At 45.6% G+C, this 22,129-nt stretch overlaps 1 protein-coding gene across 12 annotated transcripts in view; it reads left to right on the top strand.

Moving 5' to 3' along the window:
* BCAS3 (BCAS3 microtubule associated cell migration factor) overlaps positions 1-22,129 on the top strand; it is a 583,990-nt gene that overhangs the window by 57,255 nt on the left and 504,606 nt on the right. For all 12 annotated transcript variants that reach the window (XM_084823239.1, XM_084823238.1, XM_084823242.1 and 9 more), the window contains 2 exons: positions 10,225-10,332; positions 15,945-16,021. In XM_084823239.1, coding sequence (XP_084679365.1) covers positions 10,225-10,332; positions 15,945-16,021 — 185 coding nt within the window. The remainder of the gene's footprint in view (positions 1-10,224; positions 10,333-15,944; positions 16,022-22,129) is intronic.

Raw genomic sequence — 22,129 nt, 5'->3', positions numbered from 1 at the left:
ATTCTGTGCCGATTAGCAAGCAAGACGGGTGTTTTGGTTGTTTGGTTAAAGATATAACAGGAGAAAACATACTTGTCCTATCATATGTTATCAGGACTTCCAGATCAGCCTCTCCAGCTGCAGTGGGGTGAGCGGCCGGCTGTGTCTTCTTCATGGCTCTGTGTTTATGCATGCACATTTAGATCAATGCGCACTAGCTAGGGACAAGGTGCATCCATCCAGCCGCCCCCCCTCCGCCGAGAGATGTCCCACTTTTCTGATTCTTATCAGCCTTCCCCAACCTGGCACCCTCCAGATGTGTTGGACAGCAACACCCATAATTCCCAGTGGCCCTGCTGGCTGGGAATGAACATGTGCAGTTAGGGAAGGCTGCTCTAACCTGTCCTTTCTCCAAGCGTGAGCTTAGCTGCGTAATTCTGGGCTGGAGTGCAGGCGTGTGTGTTTTCTCCAAAACTTGCTAGTGCAGGTCCTTCGATCCAGATTAGGACCCTAGCGTGACCCTAGAGGTGCTTTCACCTCCCCCCTCCCACTATAGTCTGAATTGGGATTTCAGGGAGAGGGGATGGCACGCCTGCAGTTCGCATTGTGGAAAGGAGTCCCCTTGAAACCAAGGCCAGAACTACGCAGAATGTGCATTATGGCCCTGTGTGCGTTCCAAATTTCAGCTTCCTAGCTGCTGTGGAAGAACTCGGCTCATTTTAGGGGTACGTCATGTTTCATACCCTTCAAGTACAGGATGTCTTGGATTACATGTGTTCCAAATGTTAGGCTTCATACCCTGCAATTTGGCCATTATGGATGATGTTGCATTTAGGGGTCTGACTGTGAACTTGAACTGTATTTATGGTATGTCTTTTCATATGAACCAGATTCCTTCATTAAAAACACCCACCCATACCCAAACCTGAGACTTAGACGATGAAAAATCCTCTGGTTTGCAGCTGTGCAGTCTATGTCTCCTGATCATAGTCTCTAGTCTGCGGGGGCGGGGGGGGGCGGTCTTCTCTCAGGGTTGTCTGATTTTATTTTGCTCTTTGAATTATTGTAAAGTGCCTTGAGATCTTCGGATGAAGTGCAGTGTACAGATCTTTTATTTTAAAAAATGGAACTGAAACGAAACCAAATCAAACTTAACTAATTTCATTCTTCGCTTCAGAACTGATTTCACACCAGGATGTGCAAAAAACTCCCAAATGTTTTATGTTCATTTTTTATATATTGCATATATTCATGAGCGGAGGGGCAAACATGCAGTTCTCAGACTTGTGATTCTTTATTTCAAAAATCTGTTTGTAATAAGTACTTAAAGAGATCGTTTGTTGACAAGAAATTCTGAGCATGGAAATATAATAGGGGAGAAAATGCATGTTGTGCTATGTACTTATACATTGTTTCCCCCAAACCAATCACTGCAAGTGAGGGATGGACGAATCTGTCAGTGTCAGTCCTAAGTTTGGTTTGCCCTGAAATTTGAGAATTTTCTTTTACACGTTTGCATGAAAAAAAGCCTTTTTGTGCACATTTCTCCAATACATATATTTTTGCCTAATATACATTTTTTTTGCAATCAATTTCCCTAATAATATGCATTTTCAACATTATTTTCCTTAATGTATACATTTTTTATGCATTCTTTTGGTTGGAGAACTCCATTGCAAAATTCAGACAAGTGCGAATTTTGGAGGACAACTGAGTTTTGGTTCGCGTAGTGGTTTCAAAGTGCAAAATTAGATTCTCCACCATCCCTGTTACAAGGGAACAATTAAAAAAGGCAACAATTTAAAAAACACATATAAGAAAAATAAAAACAAAATAATGCTTTATTGAAGTATGTCTACATGAGTTAGAAGGCTGAAGTTGGTTAGATACATATTTGCTAGCAAGAACATAGTTCAGAAGAACGCTGCCCATATTTAGCCAGAAGCCAGGTCAACTGGGCATTATTTCCTATGCTGGCTGTTTATCATTTTGCTACTGCAAGCATGCCAAAGCGCCCGTTGAGTGCTTCCCCTTCTGCAAGGACTCCATCACTAGCAACGTCTGTTGCCGTTGTCTGCATGGAAGCATCTCTTGGTTTTATGCAGCTGCTATTTGAAAACAGCCCTGCTCTCTCCACATCTGTTGTATATATATGTAATACATATTCCTCAGAGCTTTCGGGGACATTTTGGGAAGAGGGTGTTATCTTCTACAGCTTTGTCAGATGCTGTCTTTTTTGGAAAAGTAGGAAAGCGTTTTATTTTCAGGATGATATATCTGCACTGTGCTGGTTCTTTTGTAGAACATGGATTTTGGGGGGTTTCTTTTGTTTTAACAGACTCCCTCCGCTGAGCACTCCCTTCCATTCTTGCAATATATAATGTGTCTCTCCTCCTCAATGATCATCCCTTAATAGTTCAAATTAGTGTGTATGAGAGTTCCTTGGTATATAATAAACACAGTGCTAATTGTTTGAGGGCACAACCAATTTTATATAGAGAGTAGGTCAAAAGCCTGGTTTAGCTGTACCTTAGTTTGTTTTTCTTTTTTGACATTAAAAACAGGCCAGGGGCTTGCGAATGGTTTTGATTTTTTTTTTAAATACCTTCGTTCCTTTTGATATTGCTAATTTTTCTATTTTCTTGACGGGTTTTTTTTTATGGCGGTGGGGGGGGGGTTAACCAAAAGGACAAACGATCTGGGATGTTCGCCTCACAGAACTGTGGTTGGCACTTACTTGAATAGCCAAACTAACTGCACTCCACACCAGAAAGGGCTTACATATATATATTTTTTAGTGCCAGGACGTGTCTCTCTAACCTTGATTTTTTAAAAAAAAAAATGCGCGCGCTAGTCTTGAATTTCTGAGGGCCTTTAAGATTTGTGGGGGTGTTGTGTGTCTGAGTGCAATAAATGTGAGGTTGTTCATTTGTAGTATTTGCAAACTCTAGATATCCCCCTCGGCGTTGGTGCCAGTTTTTTTTAGGGCTCTTGGGCAAGGCTCCCTCAGTGGGTCCATGTTCTTGCTGCTGCTCCTCTTCCTCATCATTTTACTTGCTCACTCAACAGGCAGAGAGCCAGGGAGCAAGGAGGCCACGGCATCTCCTGCTCCTCCCTCTCACCAGCACCATTGTCTGGGCCAGAGCGAGAGGCAGGTGAACAAGCAGGTTGCAACGGTGAAGAGGAGGAGCATGTCCAGGGGGCTCTTGTCAGTGGGCCCCTGCTGGGTCGTAGGCCCTTGGTAGATCCCCTACCAGGCCAATCCTTGACGCTTGTTCTGATCCCCCCCTTCAGGATAGTGCTTTTGTTGTGTAGTGTAAAGTGCACTACACAACAAAGAGAGGGGGAGGTAGACTACAACAGGAAGCACACCTTGAAGGATACACTCTGGACATGCTAGTAGAAACTGCTTTGGAGCAACAAAACATAAGCAAGCAAGGTTGGGGGCCGGGGCACGGTTTGGCTTCCCTTGCCAGGTGCCCCATTCCATATCGTTTTTTTAAACAGACTCAACCTCTTGCTTGTTATGTGGTTGGGGAAGACTATGGAAGAAGACCGCCAGTTTGGCTGTCAGCTGATCATTCTGAGAGAGCATTCTTTTGGTGGCTAATGGCAAATGTCCCAATTTCTCTCAAAGAAAATTTCAGTTTATTAATAATTTCTCAGGCATAGCATCTGCCTATAATTCTACCAGAATTGTTTCTGAGGGTGTTTCCACACATCTCTTCCCTGTACACCCCCCAAAAAAGCATCCTTAAACAAATTAAAGGTCTGTGATCTTCATAGTCAGAAACTGAGGGTCTGCCAGTCCTGAACCAATTGATCTCCTGCCCAATAATGACAATTTTTTTTGCCCCGAGTATCTTCAAGTTTGTCTCAAATCCATACTTTCCTGATGTCATTGTGGCAGCAGAGACAGGCAGCTGTCTCGGAGACCTAGATTGCTGTGTAGCCATATGATTTCCTGTCTGGCTGGTGGAGACTGGCCAGGTTCATATATTACAGCTGATCGAATAAGAAATGCAGTGGGCTTGCTGCATGTTTAAACGTCGCTCTTGCTTCCTGCCTAACCCGTCAACCCTTGTTTGGGATTTTTGTTGTTTTGCTCTCCTTTTTGACTGCATGACCTTGGAGGCAAAATAACATAAAACCATTAGAAGAGCCACGCTGGATCAGACCAAAGGTCCATCTAGTCCAGCATTTTGTTCACGCAGTGGCCAACCAGCTGTTGACCAGGAAATCACAATCAGGACACGGGTGCACCAGCACCCTCCTGCCCATGTTCCCCGGCAACTGGTGTACATAGGCAGACTGCCTCTGATACTGAAGGTAGCATCTAGCCATCAGGACTGGTAGCCATTGATAGCCTTCTCCATTAATTTGTCTAACCCCCTTTTCAAGCCATCTAAGTTGTTGGCCATCACTACATCCTGGGGTAACGAAATCCATAGTTTAACTATGCGCTGTGTGAAGAAGTCCTTTCTTATGTCTGTCCTGAATCTCCCACCAATCAGCTTCATGGGATGACCCCATTGGGTTCTAGTATTTTGAGAAAGGGAGAAAAATGTCTCCCCACCCACATTCTCCACACCGTGCATCATTTTGTACACTTCTGTCATGTCTCTCCTTACCTTTTCTCCAAGCTAAACAATCCCAGCTGTTGTAACCTTCTCTCATAGGGGAGATGCTCCAGCCCCTGGATGATTTTAGTTGCCAGAACTTGCTTGATTTTACAAAGTGGGGCATAGGGGATTGAACCTGGGACTTTTGGCATGGGTAGCAGAGGATCTACCATCGAGGTGTGGTCCCTTCCCAGCACATCTGTGGTTTCCATGGCAAGTGCCAGGACCAACTCTTGCATTTGGAGGGGGAGAGCGGGGCCATCCTACCAGCGCTACTGAAAGACTTAATTCCCCCCTCTTCCTTCCCTCCCTATTCCTTTTTCCTTGTGTGTTGTGTCTTTTCAGAATGTAAGCCTGCAGATCGTATTCTATAATCAATACATATATTGATTATCAGTACACATATTGATTATATGTAAGCTGCTCTGTGGAGCCTTTTTGGATGAGGACTGGCATAACACCCCCCTTCCGATTAATAAATAATACATTTTGGTGTTTGGCCATGCCCGTCAGCGAGCTCTCTTAAACACTGTGCAAGGTGCCTGAGCCAAGAGTTGGCTTTCAGTCCCACCCCCCATTGCTTCATTGCTGACCCCCACCCCCAGTGTTCACAAGCAGGTAGCATAGTCCAAGGCAGAAAAGCGTCATGTTCAAGAAGCAGAAGGTCAAGGATGCTACGAAGCAGGCAGAGGAGAGTAGCGCAAGCAAGGGCAATCAGGAGGTCCACGCTCACGGATGCTGCAAGCAGCCCTTAGCAGGCAGGCTTTTCTCCGGTGAGATGAGCTGCTCAGCTGAGGAGAGCACACACTGAGGATGGGGCTTTACATGGCCTGGTGGGCAGGGATTGTTCCTTGGGGGTCGTCCGCTTTGAGTCCTCTGTTTTTGCGGGCTTGTACCGCAGCAAGGGCGGCCACTTGGGAATTGCCAAAAAAGAGGATGCGCATCACCAAAAACAAGAAGAGGACACCTATTTGCATAAAATGTGCATCAGCGAATTTATATGTATATCTGAAAATTTAGAAATGGTTAGTATAATTTAAACTGAAATATAGTGGTTCTCACCATAGTGTGGAAAGCTGTGACCAGGCGAGCCATGTGTTGTCCGGGTGCTGTGGATGGACAACTTGAAGGCCCAGCATTCCCTTCTGACAGTTCATTCTCTTTACACTGGAGCTGGACAGGAGAGATGAGGGGCATTTTCATTTTACTTGAACTTTATTCCTGCTGTCTGTTTTGGGGCAATTTGGGACAAAGAATTACCATCCTGTTTTCCAGATTTACTTCTCCTTCTTCCTCCGAATGAAAAAATTAGGTTTAGCAGCACATGCCTTAAGATCGGGACACCTTTTTCTGATTTTAAACAATAAGTGTTTCCATGCCTCTTGCAATCTGTGGTAGGCTTAAAAGGTTTCTGCTGTTTTGTGTCTCAGTGATACACACACACTTCAGGTAAATGTCACCTTTTAAAAAAATACTTTGGTGTGTTGTTGATTTTCCTTCCTCACAGGTTGCCCCTATACAATGCTGAACAAATCTGCTAAATATCACGAAAGGTAACCCGCATTATCATTTGTCACAAACTCAAAGAAGGGATTAGTGGGGTACAGTGCGTTTCCTCCAAATGGTTAAGAACATAAGAAGAGCCGTGCTGGATCAGACCAAGGGTCCATCTAGTCCAGCATTCTGTTCACACATCAGCCAACCAGCTGTCGTCCAGGAACCCACAAGCAGGGCATGAGTGCAACAGCACCCTCCCACCAATGTTCCCCAGTAACTGGTGTACATAGGCTCACTGCCTCTGGTACTGGAGGTGGCACATAGCTGTCAAGATTAGTAGGCATTGATAGCCTTTTCCTCCAGGAATTTGTCGAACCCCCTTTTAAAGCCATCCAAATTGGTAGCCATCACTACATTCTCTGGCAGTGAGTTCCAAAGTTTAACTAAGCACTGTGTGAAGCCCTTCCTTTTATCTGTCCTGAATCACCTAGCAATCAGCTTCATGGGATGACCCCGTTGGGTTCTAGTATTTTGAGAGGGAGAAAAAGGTCTCCCTATCCACATTCTCCACACCATGCATCATTTTGTACATCTCTATCATGTCTCCCCTTCCTCACTTAAACAATCCCAGCTGTTGTAACCTTCTCTCATAGGGGAGACGCTCCAGCCCCTTAAGCGTTTTAGTAGCTCTTCTCTGCACATTTTTTTCCAGCTCTACAATATCGTTTTTTAGGTGCGGTGACCAGAACTGTACACAGCTTTCTAAGTGTGGTCACACCATAGATTTGTGTAGGGGGAGCATGATATTGGATGTGTCATTCTCAGTTCCTTTCCTAAAAACGCCTAACATGGCATTTGCCTTTTTTACAGCGGCCACTGTTGGTCTGCAAGGGGCAGGCATTTTCGCTCAGAACTTGACTCCATGTGTCCCGCACTCCCCTTTAACACAAAACAAAACACCAAAACTAGCGGACATCTCTGTTTCCAGACGATACACAGTTAACTTATGGGATTCACTGCTGCAAGATATGACAATCGCCCCTAGCTTAGACTGTCTTTAATGAGGATCAGGCAGATTCATGGGGGAGGAGAGAGAGGTATTATTATCCAAGTTAGTGTAGTAAAACCTTCATGTTCAGTGGCAGTGTACCCCAAATCTAGGTTAGAGATGGGGAACAGCTCATGCCACAGCCAAACCTTAGACTAGGGGTGCAGACATGAAAAAGCCAGGAAACCACCACACAGCTGGTGGTCAGGGAGAAGGGGGCATGGCCACCTGGGATGAGTAGATTCTATGGGCATACCTGCTCATAGAAAACCCGTCTATCAGGAGGCTGGCTAAGTTACAACCATTCTTCCAAACACCTAGTTCTCAATAAGGAGGGAGCTTTGATAGTTTTAATATAGAGGAACATTCAAGGTTGTGTTCCCACAGACATGCCTGCTGGCTGAAGTGATACATCCCCCCCATATTTTTACCACCACCTCCCTAGTTTGTGTGCACCTAGCTGTAGTGCACCCCCTTTCCTTAATATTTCTTCTTCCTTTGCTTTTAAAAAAATCTTAGTATATATTTACACAGCTGGCCATTTTGCGCAACTGGGCCTAGAAGCAGCCAACCTTTCAATGCACTCTCTGAGGAAGCATGTGGGGCAGGGAGGGGGGAAGTGTCACAGGAGCAAACTGCCAGATCAAAGCCATTGCCTGGCTTGCAAAATGGCGCCCACCTCTCTCCCTTCAGCCTCTTGCGTCGCACTCTGCACTCTTTCTGTTGAAAGAAAGCTGGCTTTTAATGAAGGAACAGCTGGAGGGAGCCTTATTTACTTTAAAATGATAAAAGTGGCACGTGCTCCGTATGAATTTTCCTTGTCGTTGTTATTAAAACAAATAAGGAGTCTGTTAAAATGACCGTGGGTTCTTTGTACTTGGACGACACGAGCAGCTGGGCGGTTCAGCTGTTCGGCTGTAAGATCTGAATAACCGTTCCATCGACGTGTGGCTTGGCAGTGAAAACTCAAGGTTCCTGGCCACCCAGTATCCTCCTCCTGTCCATGCATCAAAAGACTGAGCCTGAAGCAAGACATTACGGAAATCGTGGGGGTGTTGCTGAAAGGGGCAGCCGCCCCCACATCCCCCCTTCTTCACTCCGCTGCAACTTCCAGTAAACCAAAACGTGGGAGGCGATGTCGTGTTGCGCACCGCCACTCCGCTTCTCTGGCTGCCGTTTGTGTGGGCGGGGGAGGTCTTGCACCACAACATAACCGTGCATTTTAGCTCACCTGATAAGCAAGCGGGAGGAGGCCCGGGGGACAGTAGGCGAGGCAGCTATTTTGAGTGCCCCCCTCCCACAACCCCCATAATGCCTCATTTCAGCCCGAACCTCTAAATCCAGCACTCTGTTCCAGTGTATATTGGTGATTCATATATGTCTTAGGGCGCAATCCTGTGCATGTTTAGACAGAGAAAGGTCCTATAACCCCCAGCATTCCTCAGCCAGCCATGCATAGGAGTGTGCCTGTACTGCATTTTTTGTAAGCTGACATTACAAATGTGTAATTATGAGGCAGGGTGTACATTTTTTTAAAAAATGAAAACAATAAGCTTGAGCCGCTTGCCTCGTTTCTCTGACTTCACATCCTTTATTCGGCATGCTGTTTTTTACGTATTTGATTCACGCCTTGGCGCAGCACTAAGCTATGCAGGGCACTGAACTGCTGGAACCCCTATTGCTGGACATCTGATTCAGCCTCAGTTTGCTACACACTTTCAAGCACATGCTTGCAGCATTTTTAGGGCTAGAGACCTCTCTCTCTCCCCCCACCCCCACTCCCTTCTCTTTCCCCCCTCCCCTTGTGTGTTAACTGAAAGCTGAAATTCTCAGGAAACTAGATTTCACATCCAGTACCTCATTCTGCAGTTTTTCTGCTGTTCTGGAGGATCATGGCTTATAAACATGAAATTGCATTAATACCTTGGATTTTAACGTATAGATGTTTCACTCAAGGAAGTTACTTTTCTTTTTATTCAGTAAGAGGTTCCTTTATTTAACAAATGACTTAATTTAACCAAAGTTACTTTTCCACTGTCGGTGCATAATAGTAGTGTCATTTCTGTCCAATTACCTCTGACCTCACAAGTCACATCCATGGTTCCCCTAGTGGTCATTAGTCAAATATATATCTCTTGCTTGCTACTTGGTTGCCCAAAGGTGATATTAGAATTGATAACATACTCCTATTTAATGCCCTGAAAGGTTTGTGGTGGGCATCTGTGGACATAAATTTAAAAATATAGGAATCCCTATTGTTTAGTTTGGAAGAGCACTTTGCAAACAAGGAACTTCATTGTGTAATGAATGGGGTCCTATCTTAGCCTTGAGATCATTTTCAGCCATTTTCATAGATCTTCCCCAGATATTGCTGTAAGCCGCCTGGGGAGGGCTTCTGCCCTGAAAGGCGGCCAAGAAATGTTTTAAATAAATAAATAAATTCCTGCATATGTTGACCCTGTCCTTAAAATCCTTATTGTAGGTCCGGCTCTGTGTGCCCTTGCCAAGTGAAGTGGCATCGCCTTCTCTGTGGTGGCACCCTGGTTATTGGAATAGCCTCCCCAGAGAGGCTCACCTGGTGCCGCCTTTTTTTTTTTGGTGCTAGGGCAAAGACGTTTTTATTCACCTAGGCTGGGGGTGAAGAACGTGAGGCACTCCAGAGATTGGACAGCAACTCTCATCAGCCATCGCCAGTATAGCCAATGGAGAGGGATAGTCTGCTGGGAATTGCAGTCCAACAAAATCTGGAGGGCCACAGAGTCCCTGTCTCTGACCTAGGTCTTTTGAGCACTCCTTGGGCTTCCTCTGTTTTAGTATGTTTTTTAATCTTCACTGTGAATTGTTTAATGCTGTCTCTGTTAGAAGAAAGTTTTTATGCTGCATTTTTATTGTTGGCTGTCTCTGATGATGGTGTTTTTAACACTGTATTCTGTTTGTCTTTATTTGTAAGCCGTCCGGAGAATGTTTGTTGATGGTTGGCCATTGAAATGTAATAAATCAAACAGCCCTTGTTTTTAGACAACCGTGTGATCCAAATATATGGTAGTTGAGCTCCTGTTTCTCCTGTTTCTCTTTCAGCACCAGCCCTCCTTACTGTTGTGTCGACCTCCATTCTTTGCGAACAGGTGAAATGGTCAAATCCATACAGTTCAAAACACCGATTTATGACCTCCACTCTAACAAAAGGTAAAAGTACTCCCAACATTAGATACCTTTCTCGTCCATTCGCCCCAGGTTGCAATTATATTATTGTTGTTGTTGCAACACCCCAGTGCGGTAGGTTAGACTGAAAGATAAGATGGCTGCATATGAAAGTCGGCACAGATTAGCATAAAATTAGCAATTTGTATGTGCCAGTTTATATGGGTACTAATTAATTTAAATTTAGTGGGGCCGCAGTGGCTTAGTGGTTAAGATGCTGAACTGCAGACCGGAAGGTCGGCAGGACAGCAGTTCGAGACCCGAGTGCTGCATGACAGAGTGAGCTCCCGTCTTCAGTCCCAGCTCCTGCCAACCCAGCAGTTTGAAAGCAAGAAATTGCAAGTAGATAAATAGGTACCGCCTCGGCGGGAAAGATAGCAGCATTCCGTGCACCTCGGTGTTTGGTTGTGCCAGCCACATGGCCACGAAAGCGTCTTCGGACAGCGCTGGCTCTTCGGCTTAGAAATGGGAAGAGCACCACTCCCTAGAGTCAGACATGACTGGCTGGGGACACCTTTACCTTTACCTTTATTAATTTAAGTAGAAACACAGTGCATTTATTTATTTATTTCTACAAAAAAATGGCATGCAAGGTGGCTCACCATAGTGGGGGTGAAGAGATGACCTGTGTACCTGCTCAGTCTGTTGTCCAGGTGCCAACTTCAAGCCCCCCCCCCCCCCCCGCTCTTCCTTCTGATGGTTCTTCTAAGGTTATGGTGAACACTGACTGGACAGCCCTTCAAACAGAGCATGCAGCTGCTAGAGGACTGTCCTGTTCTGTAGAGTAGGACCGATGGCCACCTTTCTGAAAGAGAGAGAGAGAGAGAGAGAGAAGCTTGCCTAAGTTTGCTTCAAGAATTTGAACCGAGATGGGAGGGCTTTTTCACATGTTCACATGACAGGTGTACATTTCATGTGTCCCGATAGGGATGTTAACATGAGCCAGGACTGTTAACCATGAGCCTCCTGGTCCATGTACTGTGGCCTCTTGCAGTTAGCTCCTTGAAGCTGTAGAGTGCAGAGGTGCTGTTGTCCTGCTAGGCTTCAGCATGCCTCCCATCCATTCCCAGTGGCAGCCGAGCAGCTCCTACAAACCTGGTCCTGCCGTGGTTTTTTTTCTTCTCCTCCACCCACTTTTTCTTCTTTTTCTTCTTTTTCCTGGGCAGCAACCAAGCTCTACTGTCACCACTGAAGCTCCCCAGTAGCTGTCTAGATATTTGTTCTTGAAGATCCTTTGGTTTGCCTGCGTCCCGCCCAGTCTCCTTATCCTCCTGCCTGCCTTCATGCCTTCCTTGTCTTTTGGCCAGGTTCCTTGGCTTGACTGCTGGGAATCTGTGTTTTCTGCGCCCCACTCCTCCCATCCATGTACCAAAAGTTTTATGATGCCCAGCCAAGTCGGTGAGGATTTGTTGATTCGTGCTGCTTTCTTAGGAAAGTAGAAGCAGCACATGAGACCATTCTTCTGGCCTTTCTCTCCCCTGGCTCCACCCCTGCCCCAGCCAAGCCACTGCAAGGAAAAGCACTCTTTGACTGAGGACAGAGCTGCATCTTACAAAGAACACAGGGCTGCCACTGAAAATGGTAGGCTTGTGTCAAGTTCCTCCCTCCCATGACGTCTGGATCAACTTTCTCCCATTGTCATTAAGATGTGAGGTTCCCTTCACCCATCCCCGACCTGAAGATACCGCCTGTCTTATGAACCGCTGCTTCTTACTTGTCCAGTGAAATGTGACGGCAGTCGATTCAGGACAAGGGCTGTAGCTCAGTAACGGAGCCTCTTGCTTCGCATGCGGAAGGGTCCTAAGTTCAGTCCCCAGCATCTCCAGGTGATACCAGGTGACAGGGCAGACCTCTCTCCGCCTGGGATGATGGAGAGCTGTTTCTAGCCACAGGAGACAATCCTGGGTTAGAAGGGCAAAGAGCCTCCCCTGGCATGAGCCTGTTTCCTGTGACAGACAAAAGGAAGCCTCTTTTTTATGCAGTGCATGGTTCTTTGGTGGAATTCACGCACACAAGATGTGATGTCCGCTAGCTCAGATGACCTTAGCAGAAGCTTAGATCAGGGGTGCAGACCTCTTTCAGCCCGAGGGCCAAGTTCCAGTTTGGAGAAGCCCTCAAGGGCCGCATCTTGATGGTGGGTGGAGCCGAAGGCAAAGGCTGAAGGCCAACAGTACCAGCATAGTTTGGCTTCAAGCTCTTCCTGCCAGTAACGAAGCCTTAGGAGAGGCATTTCGATCCTTTAGAGTGGAGGAAAACACTGCACAATAGCCAGGAAACCACCAAACCATTGTGCGTGGGGTGGAAAGGGGTGTGTCCTCCTGGGGAATGTGGGAGGGCTGGATTGGAATCACGGTGGGCTGGATTTGGCCCGTAGGTCAGTGTGACAGTTCCGTGGAGGCTTCCAGGATCAGGGACAGAATGCGGGGGGTATCAGAGGCAGTATGCCACTGAGAACCAGTTGCTGGAGAACATGAGCAGGAGAGTGCAGTTGTGCTCATGTCCTGCTTGCGGGCTTGCCAGAGGCACTGTGTGAAACAGGATCCTGGACTAGATGGACTCTTAGTCTGATCCAGCACTCTTCTGCGTTTGTGCTCAGAAGAATAGAGGAAAGATGGATTTAAGGCAGGGGTGGGCAACTTCTGACCCTCCAGTTGCCTTTATTATTATTACTTTTGATTATTACATTTACATCCCACCTTTTTTCCTCTTGCAAGGAGCCCAAGGCGGCTTACGTGGTGGTCCTCCTCTCCATTTTATCCTCACAGCAACAACCCTGTGAGGGAGGTTAGGTGGAGAGTCAGTGACTGGCCCAAAGTCACCCAGTGGGCTTCAGGGCCAGTTGGATCTTCTGAGCCCCAGTCCAATGCTGTGACTGCTACACCACCCTGGATCTCATGCTGGCTGATGGGAGTTGTAGGCTCAAGCATCTGGAGGGCCACAAGCGGCTGCCATCCTTGATTTTGAGGATCGCAGAAATGAGTGCGCTGAGTGCTGTTGTTTTGGGAAGGCTGGATCTCTTGCCTAGTGAAACCCAGCCCTGTTTAGGCCCAGCCTGTGTGTCCTCTAGAGTTCTAAAATGGCTTCCCAGTTGCTCTCCCCTTGAAACTGTTTCGTGTTTTTGTCCTCGCGCTTCATGTCCTCGTAATCATTTTAAGTGATTTACCCCATTTCCCTCCCTTCCCGTTTCCTCTTAATTCCATTGTATGGTGGAGGGGGGAGGGGGGGAACACTTTCAGCAAATAAGGCACGGCTGTTATGCCCGGCAGATTTGCAATAAAAACCAGCAATGTGATTATTTTTGAGGATGGAACACTTTTTAGATTAATATGCCATGTACCCATGGTGGATTTTCATTTTGTGTCGCTGTGGGACACTGAATGCTTAAACTGGAAAGAAGTAAATTGCAGGAGGTATAGCATCAGTTTTATTATAAAGGTACAACCCCTTTTTTGCGTTCATACCCATGTTTACCGATGGGAATGGGGATGCTCACTTATCTATCTATCTATCTATCTATCTATCTATTTATTTCATTTATATCCCACCTTTGTGATGAAATTTGCAAACTTTATTAAGTTATATATAGTTTTAAAAAAGGAACGGAATTCTCACCCATCTGCCCTCGCCAGATTCAGTAGGCACAGTTATTCCCAGTACAGAGTAGACCACACTGCACCTGCTTGCCATGTACCTGTTAAAGTTGAGGACCATATCAGGAAAAAATAGAGAGAAGCGACCATCTGAATTCAGCACCATAAACGTGATTGAATACACACAGGGCTCAAGTCCAGATTTTTAAGAGCTCACCACTCAAAGCTCTCTGCCAGGATGGATGCTGAATCTGAAGTTTTGTTTCCTCCCATGTTTCAATTGTTTAAAATCATGCGTTCTTTCCATCCCATTTATGAAGAAATTTGTGAGTTTGGGTAAGTTCTTAGCAAAAAACAAACGGAATGGAATTCTCACCTTTCACTAGACAAGATGCAGGGAGGCTGTTGCTACGTTCACTCTTCTAAGTGCAGGGGTCAAAATGACAGTCAAATTAGCAGCCGGGTGGGTAGGGGGGAGTTAGCCTGGGAAAAGGGTGGTTGTAAACAGTAATGAAAATGGTAGGATTACAAGCTGGGGAGGGAGGAGTTTTAATGTATTTATTTCATGTATATAGGAGTTTCAATTTTGCCCTTCTTGTGCCTAAGCACTATTTGGGGCGGCTTACAGCAGATTTAAATCATGATCTCTCATAAAATGATGCATTCAATGAGAATACGATAAAAAAAATCAACATAGGCAAGGGATGCAGGTAAAACACAACCTTTGGGGAAAACATGAGGCCCTTAGAAAGGTGAAAAAGTCCCCTGGACTAAAAATGTTTCCATCAGCTGCCGAAAATCATCCCGAGAGCAGCCACCGAGCCCCCATCATCCATGCCTCCACCCTAGGTGGGACTCGGAGAAGTATCTCTCCTTCTGATCTTAAGGAGTGGGCAGGTGAAATCGCTCCTTCCAAATCACAAATTGTGAGGGGGAATGTTCAGCTCTGGGGTAATTTTCCGTAATTTTCAGTGCTCCCTTTTTAGACAGCTAGAAGTTTTGCTGAGTCACAGGAGGCGCATACTTCCTCCCACACGCTGGGCAGAGGAGACTCTGCAGTGTTCAGGGGTCGGCCAGGAGTCTTGTGCCTGTTTTGGGTGGCGCAAAGACCCAAGTGTATCCTGAACGTGCCAGATTTTTTAAAAAAACACATTTGCGACATCTTGCTAATGCAGATCGGCATCTTGGTTGATGATAGCAACGGTGACAAACACGGAGCGGTGAGGCAACTACTGTTGAGCAAAACCTGTAGCAGAGTGTGTCTTCGATTCAACCCATTATAAAGAAATTAACTGATGCCAAACAAGCACAAGTCTCTTATTAAAGGACGGTAAAAAGTGAACCGTTCCTCTTAAATATAAACTTTGCCTGGGTGGGCGCACTTTTTTCCTTGCGATCTCCCGCAACTCATCATGGGAATCCACTCCAGTGTGTGTGTCTGTGTGTGCCTGTGGTTCACAACCTACTGATTCAGACTCATTGTCATAATGAAACTTACCCTGTGGCATAATGTCATCATACACTGAGTTTCCTCTTGATTCAAGCCATTTGTGGTGGTTTGTGCGTGTGGAGCTCTCCGTGTGATGAAATTGATTGATTGATTTATTAATTATTATTATTATTAGTATTAATAATAATAGTAATAAATTTATTTAAAGTATTTTCATCCTGCTCCTCAGCCAAAAAGGCTCCCCAAGTGGCTTCATATAATCAGTAAAACAAGACAGTCTCTGCCCACAGGCTTACAATCAAAAAGACACAACATGCAAGGAAAAAGGAATGGAGAGGGAAGAGGAAAAATTAAGTCTAGAATGATGGAATGGCCCCGCTTCCCCGCTCTCATCTCCCTCGGTACAGCCTGCTGGAAGTCACAGGGGGGAGGGAAGAAATGGAAGCAGAGATGCTCTTTCCGGTGGCAGCCCCATGCCTTTCACCATGTTTAATCCTGCCCTGTAAGATTGGGTACCTTGATATTTCATGCCTTGTTCATTTTGTGTGCATTTTCAGGATCCTCGTGGTCGTCTTGCAGGAGAAAATTGCTGCCTTTGACAGCTGCACCTTCACCAAAAAGTTCTTTGTCACAAGTAAGCATTGTAACGCGTTCTGTTTCCTTCCCGAATGGTTGCCAGTGAATCAAGCCAATTTGATCTGGCTCATGGACAGGTTTGGGGGACTTTCTCGGAAATCAAGAACTGGTGATTGCCACTTGCAAGTTGCCTTTTTTTGGGAGGAGGGTTCAGTTATGTTATTGATTTTTTTTAATAGAGAATAAAATTAATGCGGGTGTCAAACTGTACAGAACAATGACTACTTTGAAAAAGATCCAAAATACAGTACTCCTTAAATGTGTCAACATAATATCATATATAACCATGAACGCAGAGTATGGAAATACTGTTATTTGTCCTTGGTTAGGTAACTGTCTGCCTAGAAAGATAACTGCAAAGCTGGAGGATTAAGATTAGATGTTTCTTTCTTTTTTTCCCCATGTATGGTATAATTGAAAATCACGTTTCTGAGAAGAGATCGTGCTTGCACAACCTTTAAGATGAAGGTGGGGAGACTTCAGTCTTGCAGAATCTCCTTTACTTTTTACTCTAACCCTGAGGTCCACCAGTGGAGCCTGGTGCAAAATAGTGGTTCAGGCAGCTGGACGTGTGCTAACCATGCAGGAACAGGGTGATTCTCAACGCACGCTCAGCTCAGGAATTTGCAATCAGTGCTGGAAGCAAGCTCATAAAAAATGTGATTTCTCTCCCAAATATTATTTTTCAGCAACGAAATCTAAGGGTGGGTGAAACCTTTTTAATTCTTACTATCGTTAGACAATTGGAAGCCAGAAACCTTTGCTGATCTACTGCAAATCAATCTTGCGATCTCCCAGTAGTTCCCAATTTACCTTCTGCTCACCCCTACACTAAGGGGCTAGCTGTGTTACCTCAGTTTCTCAGTGAATGTGATTTGCCAGGTCTTACATGCCAACCTTTGATTGCATAACCCAGCCTTCCTGAACATGGCACCCTCCAGATGTGTTGGACAGAGTCCAACATATCTGGAAGGCACCAGGTTGGCAAAGGCTGCTGTCACCTGTTGGAACATTCCAGTTTTTGGCTATCTCTATGCTTGCTACTGCTGCCACAGATCTGGGAGCTGCTGCTCTCAATATGTTGTGCACCCCATAGTCTTCATAATATGGAGATTTGTCCTGCACAAGCCCCCGCTTAAAGCTATGAGTTCTGCAAGAGAGCTGTGTTGTTGTTGTTGTTCAGTCGTTAAGTCGTCTCCGACTCTCCGTGACCCCATGGACCATAGCATGCCAGGCCTTCCTGGCCTCCGCTCTCTCCCGGAGTGTGCTCAAGTTCATATTCATTGCATTGGTGATGCTATCTAGCCATCTCATCCTCTGCCGTCCCCTTCTCCTTTTGCCTTCAATCTTTCCCAGCATCAGGGTCTTTTCCAGGGAGTTTTCTCTTCGCATTAGGTGGCCAAAATATTTGAGCTTCAGCTTCAGTATCTGTCCTTCCAATGAGCACTCAGGGTTGATTTCCTTTAGGATGGACTGATTTGACCTCCTTGCAGTCCAGGGCACTCGTAAGAGTCTTCTCCAGCACCACAGTTCAAAAACATCAATTCTTTGGCACTCAGCCTTCCTTGTAGTCCAGCTCTCACAGCCGTACGTTACTACTGGGAAAACCATAGCTTTGATTATACAAACCTTTGTCGGCAAGGTGATGTCTCTGCTTCTTACTATACTGTCTAGGTGTGCCATAGCTTTCCTCCCAAGGAGCAAGCGACTTTTAATTTCATGGCTACAGTCACCTTCTGTGGTGAACTTGGAGCCCAAGACAATAAAATCTGTCACTGCTTCCATTTTTTCTCCTTCTATAAGCCAGGAAGTGATGGGGCCAGATTCCATGATCTTCGTTTTTTTAATGTTGAGTTTCAAACCAGCTTTTGCACTCTCCACTTTCACCCTCAAGAAGAGGCTCTTCAGATCCTCTTCGCTTTCTGCCATTAGGGTGGTATCGTCTGCATATCTGAGATTGTTGATAATTCTCCCGGCAATCTTAATTCTGACCTGTGATTCATCCAGCCTCGCATTTCTCATGATGTACTCTGCATATAAATTAAATAAGCAGGGCGACAATATGCAGCCTTGTCATGCTCCTTTCCCAATTTTTAACCAGTTGGTTGTTCCATGTCTGGTTCGTACTGTTGCTTCTTGTCCCTCGTACAGGTTTCTCAGGAGACAGGTAAGGTGGTCTGGTACTCCCATCTCTTTCAGAATTTGCCACAGTTTTTTGTGATCCACACAGTCAAAGGCTTTAGCGTAGTCAACGAGGCAGAAATAGACATTTTTCTGGAATTCTCTTGCTTTCTCCATGATCCAGCGAATGTTGGCGATTTGATCTCTAGTTCCTCTGCCTCTTCGAAACCCAGCTTGTACTTCCAGTAGTTCTCGGTTCACATACTGCTGAAGCCTAGCTTGTAGGATTTTGAGCATAACCTTGCTGGCATGTGAAATGAGCACAATTATGTGGTAGTTTGAACACTCTTTGGCATTGCCCTTCTTTGGAATTGGAATGTAAATTGACCTTTTCCAGTCTTGTGGTCACGAGTGTTCCAAATTTGTTGGCATATTGAGTGCAGCACTTTAACAGCATCATCTTTTAGGATTTTAAATAGTTCAGCTGGAAGACTGTCATGTCCGCTAGCTTTGTTGTTAGTAATGCTTCCTAAGGCCCACTTGACTTCACTCTCGAGGATGTCTGGCTCAAGTTCAGTGACCACACTCTCATGGCTATCAGGGACATTCAGATCTTTCCTGTATAGTTCTTCTGTGTATTCTTGCCACCTCTTCTTAATCTCATCTGCTTCTGTTAGGTCCCTGCCTTCTTTGTCCTTTACCATGCCTGTCTTTGCCCAAAACGTTCCCTTGATATCTCCAATTTTCTTGAAAAGATCTCTAGTCTTTCCCATTCTGTTGTTTTCCTCGATTTCTTTGCATTGTTCATTTAAGAAGGCCTTCTTGTCTCTCCTTGCTCTTCTCTGGAACTCTGCATTCAGTTGGATATATCTTCCCCTTTCTCCCTTTTCGCTTCCCTTCTTTCGTCAGCTACTTGTAAAGCCTCATCAGACAGCCACTTTGCTTTCTTGCATTTCTTTTTCTTTGGGATGGATTTAGTTGCTGCCTCCTGAACTATGTTACGGACCACCGTCCATAGTTCCTCAGGCACGCTGTCTATCAGGTCTAATCCCTTAAATCTATTCGTCACCTCCAGTGTATATTCATAAGGGATATGATTTAGGTCATACCTGAATGGGTTAGCTGTTACGCAATACCCAGTTATTCCCTCTGGATTGTCCTCTTATGCAATCCATTGGACACCCCCCAATTCCTTCTCAGGGTTTGCCAGCCTGTCAACAGCCTTCATCTCATGGCTATGAGGAGTTCAGAATTGTATGAGCAGTTTTGGTCCTGACTTTAGAATGATTCTCAGGATGCATTCCCAATGGGGCATGTTCAAGCAGAGTGCCATTTAGGAGAGATCCCAATCTCCCCCATTTCCCAGCATTCTGGACCACATATGATAATCCTCAAGCAGTAATCCCGTATTGGGCTACAAATACATTTAAAAACTTGATACAAAGTGGATATGTGAGAGAATGTCTACTTCCATGTATATCTGGGCTTTGGGATGTAGAAATGAGGCCTTTTTGTGGGTAAGCTCAGTCGCTACTGGCTGGAGGGCCTTTTCAGTTGTGGCCCCTCAACTGTGGAACTCGCCGTATCATCAATACACCAGAATTCCTTGGTTGGCCCTTCAGGCCTCTGGGTTTTAGGGGGTTAGATGCGGCTGTTTCAGATATTGCTTCCTGATTTATATTGACTTAGATCTTGGTGTTGTCCTGTTCTTTATTTTACTGTGTTCTACCAATGAGTCACAAACTCAGTGCCATCACAGTAGTGTGCCATCAAAGGGGCTGTAGCATTGGATCTCTCTCTCTCTCTCTCTCTCTCTTTCAGAGCAGGTATGGCACATGTAGCACTGATTTCCCCACCACTGCTGACAGCTGCCATTGTATAGGCTGTGGCCGCATCCTGAAGGAGGGAGTAAAGACGCACATGGATTCCTTGAGGCAGCCCACGCTACTACTGACAGCTGCAGGGAAACCCCTGAAGCCTCTTGATTGCCCAGAAGGCCTGGTCCCATCCCTGAGACCGACCTGCTTGAGCAAAGGGTAGTGCGTAAAGCGGGGAGGCAATATGGGTTAGGCTAACTCACAGTTGTAAGAAGGGTGCCTGCTCAATGTTCTGGAAACTGATTTTATTTTTTTAAGTAGCCTTAAGCTGCATTGTAAACGAGCTCACAAAAGTTACTTGCCTGCTAAGAGTCCAAAAGCTTGCACGTCTCTTATTGTCTCTTATATTTTATCTCTTATTGTTCACTGCTCCGGAATCTCTTTAGGTGTGGAGCGGTATATAAATGTTAAATCAAGTCCAGCTGGCCACAGAGTAGGGGAAGCGGCCTTCTCCGCAACCAGTGTGTTTGAAATGCAGACTGTTAATTTCTTGTTCATTATTCATTTATTTGCAGCATGTTCACCATGCTCTTCAGCTGAAAAAGGTTCCCTGAGCGGTTAAAACTGTCCTTGTCCTCAGGTTAACTACCTAAAAGACATGACACAAAAGGAAAAGGGGTTGGGAGGGAAGAGGGAAAAAAAAGCAAAACTCAGGTACTCGTTCTTAGTTTCAAAGTTCTTATAGGTGTTCTTTCTGGCAGGGAAGGACGAAATAAGCTCCCTGCAGCTGCTCCTTCTCTGGATGATCTATGGGGCCAGGTTGGTCTCGCTCTTGCCATAACGTTCTTCCTAGGAGCCAGGGGCACAGCCTCCTGGTGGCCTGTGGCTCTCTTGGCAAGCTAGTAAAATCATTTATCTCCTACCAAATGGCTGGTGGAGGAGGGACAGATCACTCCACTCCTCCTCGAACAACCTGCTGGGTTTCCATGCTGCCTGTCTTGCCAGCACAGAAACCAAGCAAGTTGGTTGGCGAGGGCTGGAGAGATCCACCCGGCTTCCACCAGCTCTCTCACTCGCCTGCATGGAATTCCTCGTTGCCCAGGGCAATCAGGTGAGTTGTTCAGTACCTGGCTAGACTGAAGCGTGTGTCCAGTTTTTAATCTGGGGAGGGGAGGGGGAAGTCCAACATCGGTGCCCCAGGTATCAAAACGTTTGGGAACACTGATTCTTTCATTTGTGCTGTGAGCCGCTTTGAGGGCTTTGGTGGGAAAACAACCTGTGGATTTCTAAATAAATAGGTATATGTGTGGCAGTCGGCTTCCACACAGGCCTGCCTCTGCCTAGTTCTGTGTAAAGAGAGCACATGCCCCAGTTCAAAGGGGGAGAGAGACCATGGCTCACCCTGCCCAAATGCCAGCTTTGCTCATTTAAGCAGAAATCCATTTTTTGCCCCAGATGTTCAGTGTAAACTCTTGCGACCTCTTTGAAGAGGACGCACTAGGCTGGCCTTGATGTATATTTGTTTACTGATCCCCCCCGCAGAGGATGTTTGAATCCAAGCTCACACTAGAAGGAGGGTTTTGCCCTTAAAAGGAAAACTGTAGCCAAATATGCTTAGAATTCAATGGGGCAGGGAGGGGGGTAATGGGGTAGAATGCCTTGAATTTACGTACTTTGCATTACAACATTTTGTGTGTGTGTGTGTGTGTACGTTTTAAAACTGGAAGCAGCTTCTTTTCTTCAAAGGGGGGGAAATAGGAGCATTTGTGGAGTAATCTTAAAGTTACCAATAGGTGTCAGTTTCTCCCTGCATCATGGCCTTCAGATCCCGAGGATGAATCTGCTCTCTCTCGTCCACTTGGAATACCCCAGCAGGGGCTTGCCTTGATTTTTAAAGCATTTGATGATTCTTCCGTGGCTGCCGATAGCCCTTTTCCGAATCAAACTGTGAAATCGGATCTGTACAGGGCAGGTCCTTCCCTACTCCTGGGGTTTTGTAGGGAAATTAGAAAAAAAAAAAAAACCTTCCCGATTTTCTTGCCTCCGTTTATTAGCCTGCTTTTAAAAGGAAGGAACGGAAGTCGTATTTAATCGTATCTTGAAAAAACATCTGAATGCTCTTTGTAGAGTTTGAACAGCCATCTATCTAACCTTCTGGCTTGAGGTAG

The sequence above is a fragment of the Heloderma suspectum genome, chromosome 16 (assembly GCF_057233095.1).
Source record: "Heloderma suspectum isolate Gila_16-S chromosome 16, 16-S_ref, whole genome shotgun sequence".
Lineage (NCBI taxonomy): Eukaryota > Metazoa > Chordata > Lepidosauria > Squamata > Helodermatidae > Heloderma > Heloderma suspectum.
This window is presented reverse-complemented; position numbering and strand designations above follow the sequence as displayed.